This window comes from Platichthys flesus, chromosome 14 (assembly GCF_949316205.1).
Source record: "Platichthys flesus chromosome 14, fPlaFle2.1, whole genome shotgun sequence".
NCBI classification, from domain to species: Eukaryota; Metazoa; Chordata; class Actinopteri; order Pleuronectiformes; family Pleuronectidae; genus Platichthys; species Platichthys flesus.
In genome coordinates, this window is record NC_084958.1 from 2,297,776 (window position 1) to 2,313,462 (window position 15,687).

The window sequence follows — 15,687 nt, forward strand, 5'->3', positions numbered from 1 at the left end:
ATAAAGATCTTCTCATTCTTCTAAATTAGATGCTCTCCAAAATAATTTCCTTTAGTTAAAATGGGACTAAACACCTTGGCAGTGGGTTATGCTAATGCAGTAGGGAAGTGTTAACGTGTCACCAGTGGGACCAATTGTAGATGACTAAATTCCAGCTGAGCACAGCTGCTGTTCTCTGTGAAGAAGTATGCTACAAGCTTTGAACAGCTACACAGGGTGAGAGTGTCATACTCCAAAGGTAAGTTTTGTATAAGCCTTCATTTCGAGGCAACAATCCTGACAGCAGTGAAATCCTCAGTGGATTTCTGGGTGTTGCTGGATTCAAATTTAGAAAGCATGGGTACATGGGTAAAATGAGCTTCAATTATGAAATTAACACTAGGGCTTTCAACTATATTTTTTATGCCTCCTCATAGATGCTGAATTCACTAATTGTAAGTCACTTTCGATAAAAGATGTGATTGATGGCTTTAAAGGTCTTCAACAAACTAGAACAGTTTGTCAAACTCTAAATTTAAATCCAAAGACAAGCAAAGAATGGTTTCAATCTATAACCGGAGTTCAGTATATACAATAAATAATCGTAATATTTGACTAACTACTCAACTACTTGATTTTATACTAGTGCATTTCCATACTGCCTGTTCAGAATTAACTGGAGGTGGATCAGCGAGGGGAAGAACAGCTACAGCAGGAAGATGGAGGAGCAGCTGCAGCAGAACAACATCTGCGGTGTCTGGAGAGGCCTCAGAACCATCTCTGGCCACAAGAAAGATGAGTCCCAGTCTGCAGGGGACCGGAAGTGCCAACCCAGCTGCCACCCCCCTCGTCTGCTCCCCCAGTACACTAAACCACCTCCTCTTCCAAACCCCTTCCCACAGCACTCAGCTCTAAGTCGCCCATCACCAGCATCCCAGCCCCCCCTGACACAGTCCATCCAGCACCCCACCTCTTCTCCAGTCTGTCTCTCACAACAAACCAGGTGAGAAAAGAGCTCAGGGAGATGAAGATAAGAAATGTGGCAGGTCCCAACGGCATCGGCTCCTCAAATCCTGCGCTGACCAGCTGTGTGGGATTATGGAGAGGGTCTTCAACTTGGGCCTGGTGCTGGGGAGAATACCACAGTTATCGAGGACCTCCTTCATGGTGCTGGTGCCATAGACCCTAGCGTCGGGGTGGATGACGCCTTCATCTACCCAGAACACAGAGCTCTTTCTCATCTGGAGAAGCCTGGGAGCACTGTGAGGATCTTGTTCTTTGATTTCTTCAGCGCTTTCAACACCATTCAACCAGCATCCCTGAGGGACAAACTGGAGCATGCTGGAGTGGACCTGCACCTCACATCTGCATATTGGACTAACTGACCAACAGACCCCAGTATGTGAGGACGTGAGACTGTGCGTCGGTCACCGCTGTCAGCAGTACGCCCACATATTCCTCACAATTAAGTATTGCATGTTACTTATTAATTGCTGTGAACATAGTGGAGTATTTAGCACCTAAAGAGCTGGGTATTTTTCAGGTGGACACAGACAGGATTGCAAGGTCACAATGCTGATGCTGCTTATTGTCGGCTGGATGTGTAACCAGGCTACTGATAAAACTTCCATCATAGCGACTTTAGAAGACATATACTGGACACTACAGTGCTGCATATTTCTGTCACTTATCAGCTGATGATCATATATGTTTTTTAATACTCGTTTAACTAGTCTTATTTAATTGAAAATGATAAACTAGGCTTTAAGAAAGATCTTTGCCAATAACACACATGCGCACATACACTGAACAAATCCGTAAACAGAGGGAAGCTGCAGAGAATATTTAGCGAACAAATACTGATGATTCACATTGATGGACAGATGAAAGGGCAGAGGAATTAAAGGATGAACGGATGGCAGGATGACAGGGATGTGCGGAGATTAGTGGCAACAAGCCACCATAGTGAAGAACATCAAGATGATGTTGGGCGTGCGCATGTGTGGTAATCAGCTGTGTAGTTGCACCTAATTGTGTTTTGTCGTCTAATATTTAACATGTTGTTTGTTTTGTTTTAGTTTTTTTTTTTTTTAATTGTCTGATGTATTTGTTTGTCGTGTGTATGCTTTATGCATGTGTGCGCATGTGTCCGTTTGAATGTTTGGTATTAAACAATATAGTGGGGACCTACACACCTACACATAATGTACACAGTCCCATTATTGGGACTGATATTCTCATAACATGAGAGTGAAGACATATTTTAAGGTTCATGGTTACACAAGCTGTAGTTATGGTTATTGTTGGAGTCCTTTAGAAATGAATGGAAGTCAGTTTAGTGTCCTATGTCTCGACTATGATAGAGTTTGTGCGTGTGTGTGTTTGTGTGTTTGTGTGTTTGTGTGTCTGTGTGTGTGTGTAAACCCTACCTACAATACTAGATGTATTAAAGCTCCCACCATGACAAAGTAGCTCATCAGCAAACAAAAGAGAAGAACCACTACCAATCAGCTTCTCAGCTGCAGATGTATTTGTTTTAGAGTACTGTGTATGTGTTGAAATGTGAAAAATGTATAAGCTTCAGCACTTTAATCACATAAGTTGAAATAATTCAAATTCAAATATCTTATGGATACAATATTTGATGCTTTCAGTGCTACAGAGGTCTGACAAAGTAATTTCCTCTTAGACTGTAAAGTCAGTCCATTATTAAGGTGCAGGGGAATTAAAATTATCTACTGTATGTCAACACTGAGATTTGTAACAAAAAAGCATATCAAAAAGTCTAAAACTCTTGATATAAAGAGTAATAAAACCAGGAGACATGTTGGCCTACATTTGTAGAACCCAGTACAAGGGTCAGTGTGGTAGTATGATGATTCTACGCAAATGCTATGTTTCCCTGTTTGTAAAAGGGGATTATCAGCTCAGTTTAGCCTCTTGGACTTGGCATGTCCCATAAGTGATTCATAAAAGCATCAGTGCACAATAACTACAGTACCACCTGCTGTGTGAAGGCTGTAGACCCAGTTTCCCCTCTGTGCTGGAGGTCATTCAAGTTTAGTTTTCCGAGCTGATAAAATATCAGAGAATGCAACTAATAGGAATTAATGAAAATCAGCAGTTCAACACAATATATTTGCCATTCTGTGTTAAGGAAGAGTACACAGAAATAAATGTTTCTTAATGTTACATTTCACAACATCTTACCACTGAGGTCAGGAAGTGCATTTTCTATTCAATTGTCTGCATAATTCTGCAAAAAGGACTAGAACATAATGAGTATTTTATGAGCCAGGTCAAAACATTTGACTCTTTTTATGCCAATTAAATACCCAGATTAAGTATTGTACGTTTTATTTAGACATCCGGTGTCATTGGCTGCTTCAGGTTACAGCGGCCTCCTGGTTAGTCTGCCTGTAGTCCTGTTTCCTTGCTCTGCTGATCTGATCATCGATGAACCTGTATCAGTTCGTAACCTGGTTACCATTCTCAGCCAGTAACCGAATAGCCAAATGTCTAAATGAGCCCACGAGAGAAACAGCGGGAGATTCTCAGCAGGATTCACCATGAGCAAGTGGGCATGTCGATGAAGTATGACAAGCAAAAAACAATACAAATATCTCATGAAGTCAAAAGATATTTAGGTGCAAAGGACTTGTGCTGATGTGCTGTAAACACAAACACATGATCTCTGCGGCAGAATCAATATGTTTCATCCCACTTCCTTCATACTGCACCACCCCTCACCTGAATGCTCCACAGATCTCTGTGGTAATGTGAACGCGACTGAGGGGAGGATCTCTATCTCATTCGCTTGTTCTGTCTCAGCAGTGACCTTGGTGAATGGAATGTTATGACAACTGATAGAAATCAAAACAGAAAACATTCAATTAACTTCAATTACTCAAAATTTGATAACACATCAAATCTCCTCTCAACACCACATGCACCTCTCGTTAGGATTGTAAATTGAAAGAGCCACACTCAACCTCGACCTAAAGCTCCTGTATTTCTTACAGAGTCTTACATAACAACAGCAGTTTGTGTATATAAGTCTAATTTCAAATCTGTCTCTGAATCTGAATCCATTTGAACTCATAACCTACAAATCATTGTACTGTTCTTGTCCACACTGACTCTATCATTCAGGCTTGGGACATCACAAGTCCCGTCAATGAAAGCAGACTGGGGGTGTGTGTTAGAGCTAAGTCTATAATGGTAGGTGTCACCACCATCCTGGCAACATCCCTGGGCAGTTCTTCAGGACCTACAAGACCAGGCTCTTATCTAAATGAGTTGGGATGGGGCCACAACTGCACTTTCAATGATCACAGGGAAATTACCTGTGTTTAAAAAACCCAGTTACTGTTTGCCACAAGAAGCACAGACAAAAGACAGTGAGGCTGTTATTGGACTGCAATCTATTTTGGTATAACACTTGGATATGCTATGCTGCAGGGATAAGCATTTTTTAATGAACCTTTTTTTCCTTCCTAATTTGAAAAGCGAAATATACAAAACTCTCGGGTAACAGAATTCTCAGAAGCTCTGACTGTAACAAGTAACACATGTAGCTGGTGGCATGACGCTACTAATTTATGTTAATTCTGAGAGAAACTTAATGAAAGCAAAACCTGGCTGTTTGGTTAATGTGCTCTCTGTAAGCCAGTGTCTGCACTCAGGAAAAAACTGTGCAAGGCAAAGCAGCACAAGTCCCTAATACGACTCTGTGGAGCCGTCCACACTTCTATGTTTTTGTGTAACAGCAGGCAAATTGCCCACTCTGCAGATGGTTGATCAGTTACAGGAAACAAATACTATCAACGAGAAGCAATGGTGAAAGAGAGATCAGAGATTTCTTCTCTTTGGCTGATGACAAGGTGGACCTGTTACTGAATAGGTTTAAATTCACAGCTGATAGATGAGTCTGACTGATAAAAGCCAAATAGGAAGAGAACGTGGGTGTCACCAGAGTTTCCCAATTAGCAGTGGTTCCAAAGGCCTCCATATTAGGGTCAGGAACACTCTGGTAGAATGGATGTCAGATGCAAATGTAGCAAAAGTGATCGTTTTTCAAAGTGAAACCTGGTACTGTGAATGTAGCCTGTGGTTGTAAGCATCCTGTATGATTTTACAAAGACGGACAGGATGGTGAGCTTTCTCTGGTTAAAACCCTGCAGCTGATTGGTTCATGCCATCTGCAGGAGTCAGAATCTGCCATCATGCGTCATATTTTGTACATCCTGAAAAAAAAGACGTGCTGGAGTTCCAGCTGTTGTACATTACAATACATTTCATCTGGCTTACAATAAGTGCAATCAACCATGAGGGTACAGAGCCAGAACAGCAAGAATCAAGTAAGTACAATTTGCTCTAAAAAAGCCAAACTACCAAGTGCTGCATGTAAGTGCAGCATTGTTTCAGTGTGTCAGATTAATATCTATTCAACGCTGTCCTCTTTAATTCAGGTGTAGCTGGGTGTGAAGATTGATGAGGTCACAATGCAAAAGGGACCAGTGTCCATCTTTTCAGCCAGCACCAAGTTCAAAATATTCGAGAAGGTTAACCCCAGGCTTTAGCTGGTTAGAAAGACAACCAATCTGGATGCCACCCGGGCCGGATGTAGTTGGTTTAATAAACCATACATTTCCCTTGTCTAAAATGATACAGTATGTTTTTTTTTTTCATATATGTGAAGTGATAAGACTTTTACCTGAGCAGCCTTGGTTCTCTCACAGACGAAGGTTTCATAAACAGTGGCGAAGGTGGGAGCGTTGTCATTGATGTCCATCAGGCGGATGTAGACGGGAACATGGCTGCTCTGACGGGGATTATCTGAAGGCAAACAGAGAAACGGCTTTATGCTGAGGAAACGCATTCACACTAGGAGCTCCCCAGTATCACCTCAGCTGGTTTGTGTTTTTGTCTGCTGGTCAACCCCATATGATGGATGAAGTTACAGAGTTAAGGCTGTTCATGCTCCCGTGCCAAAGCTACGGCGTAGGTACGCACTTAGCCTAGGCACAAGGCTGACTGTGAGTCGTGATGCAATTACACCACCCAAATGATAGGGGTGGTAGATTTTCTATGCTTGTGTGGAGTGTCTTCCATTTTGTGGTCCGCTTATTTAAAAGCCCTCTGGCATCTCTGTTTAGCTCAGAACAATGGCAAGTGTTACTTATCGGATCGTGTTGGAGTTGGAGCTGATAGATGTTGAAGATAATTACCTTTTCTTAAAGCAATGGAATGAAGAAAAGAATGACGTTTGTTCCGTGTTTGTTCCTTTAATTCAATACAAACATGGCGGTGTTTCTGCCAGATATGCGATGTTACCAAGCGGACCAATCATTCTTCTGCGTAGCCTTGACGTGTAGTTCAATGTTACAGGATATGCACGACAGGGTACGGTGTAGGGCTCTGTGTAGGCTACACGTCAACACTCAGGCTATATTACTTTACATTTTTTCTTTGACATTTTCACTGCTCTCCCTCCCGCTCACATGTTGTCTCAGTAACTTCAGTTATGTGAACATAAAAGATGGAAAATTTAAACATGAAAGAGGGGAAAAAAAGGTTTCAAGATCAAATTCAGAAAATGGCCATATTTCTTCAGCCAATGTCTGAGCCAATGGTTTCTAGCGTCCTGTAATTTTCACAGCGTGTCTCAGTTGAAGCAAGGAAACCAATCAGGCTTCCATTTCACACTTGTGTCTGAGTGAAATTGTTTGCGGAAGCTGAGGTATTTGATGTTAATGAAACCTGAAACTGGTAAAAAAAAAAAGAAAAGAAACAAAAGGCTTCCTGTCATTATTTACTTTGTTATAGGCTTTCTCATTGATTACCACAAATTCATCAGTGTCCAACAGTGACTTAATACAGCACAGCGTGACTGAAAACAACAGGGCTTCTTCTGTTTCAACACATGTTCTCTCTCTTCATATTGGCTGTGGAGGGATAATCAGGAGCAAGCAGTGTAAGTGACAGTGTGTCAAGGTCCCTCAGAGGTGTGACTGACTGATTATTCCTTCGTATGCTCACCAGATATAAATAATACTTGCTGTTATGAACAGGAATGAGGAAATAATGAATCCCTCCTCATGGTGTCAGGAAAAGTAAGTGGGGCTCCTCACACCATTGAAAACTGACACTTTTCAATGATTTCCTAAATAATTATTTCTGTAGAAATGACTCGTTACATTACATTATTACATGTCATTTAGCTGACGCTTTTGTCTAAAGCAACTAACTTTTTTTAGTACACTCAACATTCATGAGGGGCCATTTTTTAGGGGTTCAGTATCTTGCCAAGGACACTTAGGCATGCAGATGGGAAAGAGTGGGATTCGAACCGGCAACCTTCTTGTTGCAGAACACACTCTCTTTACCCTAGGCCATGCCGCCCCCTCGTCCACAGGTCTGTGGATTATCCAATGCGACCAGGATATTGTTTTTTGTATTATACTTTTTTTCAGTTTGTCTGAGGAGCTTCAATGAAATTCCATTACTTCCATTTTATTGGAGTGGTAGCAGGAATCCCAGATGAGATCTAAAAAACCCAACGTTTTTTAGATAGCTAAATGAGATTTTGTTATAGAGATGAACAGATGCATTCCCATTTTCCCACTCAGCCAGTCCTGGATGCTGTAATTAGTGTTACAGCCCTTGTCGCTGTGTTCCCTCGGTGATGAATGTTTCTGGCTTCATTCATTTATACTCCACATCAACAAATCACATGATATCTACAACTCATCCTGCACATGCCGCACTTACTGAACTCAGTGGCAATGACTGAGATGTTATGCCAGGCAGTCTCCTCCCTGTCCAGGCGTTTGAGCAGGAACACAGACCCATTCCCCGGATGGACGTTGAACAGGCGGTCCATGTCGGTGCGACGATCGATGGAGTACCTGTAACAAATGAGAGAGAGGGTAGGAAGGGGCTAAGTTAAGCCAGTTGGTGGGATGAACCGCAGTAACCTTTGTTTCGGTGGAGCCCTACCAGGTGGTAACTGCAGGAAGGAGGATAATTTATTTCTCTCAATCTATGATGGAGGCACGCACATGACGATATAGGCAAAGCGACAGAGATTTTCTGGGCTTTGAAGTTGCTGTAGATAAGGCTGAGCCTGTAAAGCTGTTTAAAACCATTTTCAGACATGACTTCGGGAGAAATGGGATCAGACTTTGTCCACAAGTTTGCTTTCACACATGAACAGCGCAGCCGGACATTCTTCACTCAGATGCGTTCACAACAGGAACAAGTTCTACGGTGGATTCAGGTGAGGGGGGTGCAGCAGACAGGGCAGGATGGAAAGTATTAATTCCGCTGGGGAGATCACTTGTTTTGGACTAGTGGCAGAAAGTTGGACTATGGGCAGAGAATCCAACAGTGGTCTCCAGTTCGACTCCACGGAGTGACAACACAAAAACATACCTGGACGGACAACACCTGGATCTGTTCCCCACTGTCTAAGTGCCTACCCCACCCCAATGTCTAAGTGCTCCTGAGCAAGGCACCTTACTCCCCCATCACCTGCTCCCCGGGCGCTGTGCATGGCTGCCCACTGCTCTGTGTGTCCTCCTGTGTTCACCAGATGGGTCATAGCAGAGAACAAATGTCCCCCCATTTGCATTTCGTCTTTGAGTGCATGTGTGTGGGACCAATAAATGTATCTTCTTCTTTTTCTTCTTCTTTTAGTTTAAAGCACATTGACATCAGCATCGGCCATTATTACGAAGAGCTCTCTTGAAATCTTTGTTTGTGTATGGCTCTGCTTTTTCACAAGGAGATATTTGTTTTGCCTTAGTTGATCCCTGGGGAACTGTTAGGTTTCCCCCTTAAATATGATAAGGTCTCTGTCTTGCTCTGCGATATACCCTTTAGGTAAAATTGAAATGAATTAAACTGATATGAATCTCTATTAATTAGAGTTTACATGGAAGCTCTAATCCAACTATTTCTTAAATAACAACAGAGGAGGTTTTAAAACTTTCATTAACATGGCCAAATTGCCAGAGAAGCCAAAGAAGAACACATTACATTTTGGTAAAGATCCACTAAAAAGGGGGTTTTACCCTTGACTTTTTGTAGTTTTTCAGGAAATAATGTTTCAGAAATGTATAGTGTTGAGATCTATGAGTTTGTACAATGTGGTGCAGATGATCAGATTACTTGCTTATTTTTTCCTTTATAAGATTTTAACTCTTCTATAGGTGACACAAATTGAGCTGAAGTTGTGTTTTGAGAAAGTTGTAATTTTATCATCAAAGAGTGAAAGACCCAAACTTGCCCTTAGGAGGAAAATGGAGGAGTAGAAGACAGGGAGACCCTGGAGGGAAATTACTGCAAGTTCTCTCAAAGTTTAGAAAAAAGTCAGAGCACAATGTGGTATCGGGTACAATTTGCAAAGGCACATTTATGGTTAATATATTTAACCAATTAAATAATTGTCACAGTGATAACTTTACAGAACTGTAAAATACTTCGTCATAATACTACAGAGAGCTGAGCAGTGTTTAGTTTCTGTTAAAACTTCTAAATCAGGGATTTGTTTCCCACAGCAGACTCGCCGGTCTAGAATAGCACCTAGGAAAAAAAAAACCTGCATCCCCTTTTAATCTGAAAGAGGCTGGAATTTCTGTACTGAAAAAATCTAAAATACGTAAGTTCGGTCAAGAAAAAATTCCTCCGAGCTTGATGTTCTAACAACTGGAATCAAATAACTGTTTCGCTGTGAGTCGCAGCATTCCATCCTCCCCCCTCTTATTTAATCTAACTATAGCCTGTTCAAAACATCACAGCTACTTGAAAATCCCTGCCACTGACTGTGGACTGCTCTCAGAGCGTTCTCTTTTTTTGAACTAGTTGCTGAATGCAGCTATTCACAGCTTCACAGCACTCCATAGATAATAGAACTGAGATGCCTTTGCCTCTGTCTTTTTCCGCCTGCCTGTCAACGTGGTGGCAAACTGCTCTGTGAACAGGAACCTCACATTGTACTCCATGTGAACATCGTCAGTGCCTGGATCAAGGCTAGTTTCACAATCCACTCAAAAACATATCATCAAACAGCTATCAGCAGCTAATTGTGTACCATTCAATCTTAATTATTGTTTCCCATATAAGAAAGAAAACATTGTCTGACTACATCCACGCTTGGTCATAATTAGGAAGCACTTAGCAGTAAAATAACAGTTCACTGACACAGTGTGAATAGATGATGTAGTCACATACGCAAATGCACAACACAGACATAATTGGAATTGGGTTTAAGTGTGTGTCTGTATGTGTGTGTGTGTGTGTGTGTGTCCTCTTGTGACACATCATTTTAAGAGCACTCCATTGTCCCATGCTTGTTTTAATTGGAATATGTTCCTCATCACTTCCCCTGCTTTGAATGTCAAGAAATAAAGATGGAGTTCCAGCTGGCAGCTTCCACTTTATTCTGCTGACATACCTATATCATGATTACTTCCTTTTGTTACTCAGTCTGTGCCACACCACACCACACTACACTTCAATACACTACACTACACGCTATAGGGCTGAAACAATTACTCAAGACTCGTTTACAAATAATCCTCAATTCAGATTTTGTGCATTATACAACTATGTAGGCTACTGCTCAGTGGTCACTGTGTTTCTCAGGACGACCTACTGTGGGCAGCCTCACTCCCAGACTCACAAGTGCTTCAAGTTGTGTCACATTAATTATTTAAAACGTGGTGGCCTCATTCAAATTTATCGAGATTAAGTTTCATACTAATCAGAAATAGTTTAAGACTTCTCATATATGATCTAAGTAGGCATTTGTTGTTTGTTGTGTGCAGTGGACACTGTGCTGTGTCCACTCTCGCTAGCTCGTTTTCTTCCAAAGACATGAACTTCTTTGTCTGTGTCCCTGTTGTCGTCATTGTGTTGCCCATGTCGGCTAGTTTACAACATCTACAGCCTTTAAATGCCTTTTGACACCAAATCCTCCATGTTATGTCTGTCAACTGTCGTAGATACTTTACTACTCTACTCTGCTGCTGCATGGACACTTTCATTTCACACAGCAACAGTTTAGTTATGAACTAACTTATGGTGTCCAACAAAATAGTGAAGACATCATCTATGTATGTCGCTATATATCCCCTTCTTTTGCTACTGGCACAGTGAATTTTGATCACAGAAAGATAATAAAGATAGGCCCTGGTTGGAATCAGTGGAGTCTGGGCTTTTATATAATAGCTTGTGTTGTTAGCATTGAGTAGCATGATGTTACTGACAAGTCAAGTTTTTTCCACATGCTGATTTAGTTGCCTGGTGTTTGAATTGTGTGCACTATCCAACTCTATGATTATTTAATCCTCATCCCCTCTTTATTTACACTGCTCCATTTTCTTTTGGCAACAGCACAAATTGCCTAGAGAGATCAGGAAAGTTTCAACTTATCTTAACAGTCTTGTAACTCCTGATCAATACCCGCAGCAGCAGAGCAAATTACTGAGGGCCTTGGGCTTTTTATTTTGTAAACATCAGAAAATTCCCAGGATGCACTGATGCCATTTGAGAAATGGACAATTACTAACAGGAGAGCCACAGAGCTCAAACTACCCTAATGCCAAGCATCAATAATGAACAGAGCTACAGTGAGGCAGCTGCGTTTGAATACAGCCTGTAGGTGCAGGTCTCTGTTGTGTATATACTCTGCAGTTATTACACACAGCTGTATATTCCACAGACAGCTTGGTTTATGATCTTAACAGTGATCACTGTACCTCCTATCTTTTAGCCTACTCCACAGTTCTCCTCTGTTTACACAGTTTTCACACTCTTATCAGAACCCTTGTAGGCCTTTAGAGAATCGAAGTCCATTTGAAGTCAAACTTTATCCAACTCAAGTGTCGTTGAGCTGAGATTTCAAAAAAATAACAGCAAAAAGCACAGATATGTAAACTTTCAAAAATTATAGCCCTGCGCTCCAGAAATGGTCTTCCACGTTTCAATGGTACACGGTCTTATCTGAGACGCAGTGATGTTCAGATGTACTCCTGCTTATTTCTCTTACTGAGATGGATCGTGACAATGAGGTTTGGAGGAAAAGTTTGAATTCGTCTTTTGTCACATAGCTCAAATATGTTAGTTACACAACTTCTCCTGCCTTCCCTCTATCCCTATTCTCTCCCCTCTTTTCAACCCACCCCTCCTCTGACTCTCCCCCTTTTTTTATCCGCTCGCCCCAACTCTGCTTCTTACAGAGGCTCTTCCTGTTAAAAGAAAGTTTTCTCATTTTGGGAATTGTTGGCAATTTGAAGTGGATATTCTCTCAGGTATCTGAGTGGGTTCTACTGGCGGCTGCAGTGGCTGGCTGAGACCCGGTAGAGCCAGGACTGACCAAACATACAAACCTGACTTTCTAACTGTTTGTCGCCTACCAGCTATTGGCAGATAAAATGGAGGCTCCTCTGTTCAAATGTGTAGCTCTTGTGTTTGATTTTCTGCTGTTGTTGGAAAGTGTGACCATGATCTTTGACGATATAGCTTTAAGCAAATACACTTGATTTTATTGGATCTTCAAATGGATAAATACACCCCAATTCATCTGAGTGGTTAAAACAGAAACATCCCATCCGGACTAAGTAACACTTCATGGATTCACCTCATCTGTCCAGATTTCTCTACCTCCTGATGTTGATAGCAAGTCAATCCCAGGACAGTGAAAGCATAACCCGCCTTACTCTGCCTAGTTATGAACAGAATATCAGAGTAAGCCAATCAGAGGCGGAGTATTATGGATCATATCTGTTTTTTGTCTTCCAGGTAAAAAATATCACCTGCCCTTTACCTAAACTCGTGATTAACCAAACGCATTAAAAAACAAAAAAAAAAATTCATACTCTAAAGAAATTCCAACATGCGAGCTACAACAAAAAAATTCAGCAGATTTTTCATAACGTTCTGCGTCCTCTGTGCTGATTCTCCCTCTTGTACAACAATTTAAATTGAAGAATCAACCTCGGTGAGTACTTTTTAAAGGCAGAACCTTGTTAATTATGATAATAACCTGAAGTGAACTATGTATTTTGTCATATTTGCAAACTGTAGAATTTATACGATAATTTTTCCAAACTGCCCCACGATAAATAATGTTAATTTCTGTAATGGTGGCCCACTCTGGTCTGCTACAAATCAACTGATCCTTGGGAGAGTTTATAAAAGAAACTACTGGCCCATAGACAACTGACTTGACTCAAAATGCATCATCAGATAACTGCATCACCATGGAGTCTGTGAGCCAGTATTGATGCAAAATCTGCATCTGCATCAGAAATTAAGTAACAATTTGCCCATTTCTAGGTGAACTAAATATGCAAGTATACATGTCTCTGTTTATATTATTTGTTGGAAGGGCTGATTCAAAAAAGAAGAAAAAAAGGACAAGACCCAATTCGCCAGGCACCGCTACACCACCGCACTCGGTCAAAACAAAACCAGCAATGCCTTATAATGGGACCAACCTGCTGAGGGCTACATCTTATCTGCAGTCAAGGGAATGTGCAGTGAGACTGCAAATGTCTCTAAAAAATCCAAAGGACAGCACATCAAAAAGTCAATGAGGCTTGAAAAGAAATGGCTAAAACTAAAATAGAGTTCAGTGAGGATGGCCTTACTTGACCATGCTGCGAGCTCCATCAGGGTCCATGGCGCTGACCAGGCCCACGGCCACGCCCACCTCAGCATCTTCCTTCAGCTCCATTAGATAGCTGGCCTTGTCGAACAGTGGAGGCTCGTCCACGTCCTCCACGCCAATTCGAACCGTGGCCATGTCTTTGGAACCTGCGGACATGAAGCGAGGGTCCACCTGGGTGTTCTGGACCTGGATCTCTACAGTGTATGATGGCTTCTTCTCAAAGTCCAGAGGCTGCAGAGGCAAAGAGAGGAACACCGTAAACACAGGAGGGTTGTAAGAGGACTGTTTACAGTAATAGGAAGTAACAGGAACATCAACACTGAACGGCAAAGTTGAATCTGAACCTCCTGTCTATATATTATAGACAGGCTTGAGTGCCAAGAGCTGCCACAAATGATTCTGAATAGAAGAATGAAAATAATAATAACTGGCCACAGAAACCTGCTGGACACTTGGGGCCAGCCGAACAATTTGAACATAAAACATTGACATATTCCTTTTGTGATAAGCACTGTGCTAACATGCTGATGACGATACAGAGCTGTGCCTGATTCTCTGTGGGCTCATTATGTGCTTGTTATGTTTGTAGCCGTTCTGGACCTGTTTTAATGAGTGTGATATCATAATAAAATGTCAAATGTCAAATAATGAAACAGAATGGACGGTAAAAGACTGAATTATTATTATATCATCTTCTGCTTATATAGGATCTGATTCAATATATGATCTAAATTGATATCTGAAAATTGAGCATCAGAGGCAGGGTTTATGGAATGTAAGAGCACATCTGGGGGCTAAAGTCTGTCTGAATGATAACAAAATGAGAACAGCACATGTGGTTAGAGTGGAAAATGTAACATTAATAAAATTGTGACAAAAGCAGTCGGCTGATTCTATCTGATGACAAATTGAAATAGTTTTTCAAAAGTGCAAATTATGTTGGTGAAATCTGCTCCTTGACATCGACTGTGGCAACGCTGCATGGTTGTTGTTTCAAACAAGAACAAAGCTTCAGATTGACTTGAACAGCTCGACATGCACTGCCTCTGCTTCCTTGAAGAAATCCTGGATATTGTTCTCATCTCACATCCTGCTGACAGAACATCATTACTTCTTGTTAAAGCCTGCAGAATTTTCTGAGGTTGTGTCAGCAAGAGGAACAAAAGAATTTCTAAATATCAATTGTGAGTGAACATCGGTAAACACACTCTTGGTGAGGACACTGTGAATCATTTTCAAAACTCAGCAGCATAACAAGCTCTAGTCCAGTGCATTAGTGCCTGCTGCACAGGGTTGGGAAGGTAAAGATGAAGAAGTTTAATTTGGTTTCTTTCATCTGTCAAGCATGCAGGGGCTTTGCATATTTAACAGTACATGTAAAACAGACTACGTGGGCAGGATCCGTATGAGTAGAAAGTGTGGGAACTGCTGAATCACTACTTTAGAATTAATTTGATTCAACCAATGCTGTGAAAAAGATATCAAGATAATTAAAAGACGCCTTATTTGAGCATGAGGATCAGAAAAGCAGCAGATTTATCTATAATCAACAATTGATGCACACTCGTGAGATTTCATTCTGCTCCATTCCATGTGCAGCTAATGAAGTTTATTCAGCTTTTTATTTTGTTGGTTTTACAAAGCTCTAACACAACAGGGGTCCCAAACTTTTCAGCCCCCAACCGAAATACGAAAAGAGGAAAAGAGCCATGCAAACATTTGATCAATTTATTATTTATACTGATTTAATATAGGACTGTGTGTATGTGTGCATGTGTGTGTATGCTTCAATGCTTCTTTTTGTTGAAATGCTATATTAATGTTTTTTTCTATTATAATCAAAATATGCACATACTACATAAATGCAGGCCGTGAAATAACAAACGCAAATAACATAAATTATTATTAGTTGTTCCCTGAATGAGACGTTTTTAATCTTAGTGACAGCTTTATGGCTTTCCGTTTCCATCTAAAGGTAACAGCAATGACACTAGGACACTGATGTGACAGACTCTGCCACATCTGCCAAA

General features: G+C 41.1%; 1 protein-coding gene across 1 annotated transcript in view; it reads right to left on the bottom strand.

Moving 5' to 3' along the window:
• The window catches only part of LOC133968931 (cadherin-6-like), a 38,200-nt gene that overhangs the window by 8,621 nt on the left and 13,892 nt on the right, over positions 1–15,687 (bottom strand). The window contains exons 5-7 of the mRNA XM_062405189.1: positions 13,638–13,888; positions 7,753–7,889; positions 5,696–5,817 (exon numbers count right to left, since the gene is read on the bottom strand). Of these exons, the coding sequence (XP_062261173.1) occupies positions 5,696–5,817; positions 7,753–7,889; positions 13,638–13,888 (510 nt within the window). The remainder of the gene's footprint in view (positions 1–5,695; positions 5,818–7,752; positions 7,890–13,637; positions 13,889–15,687) is intronic.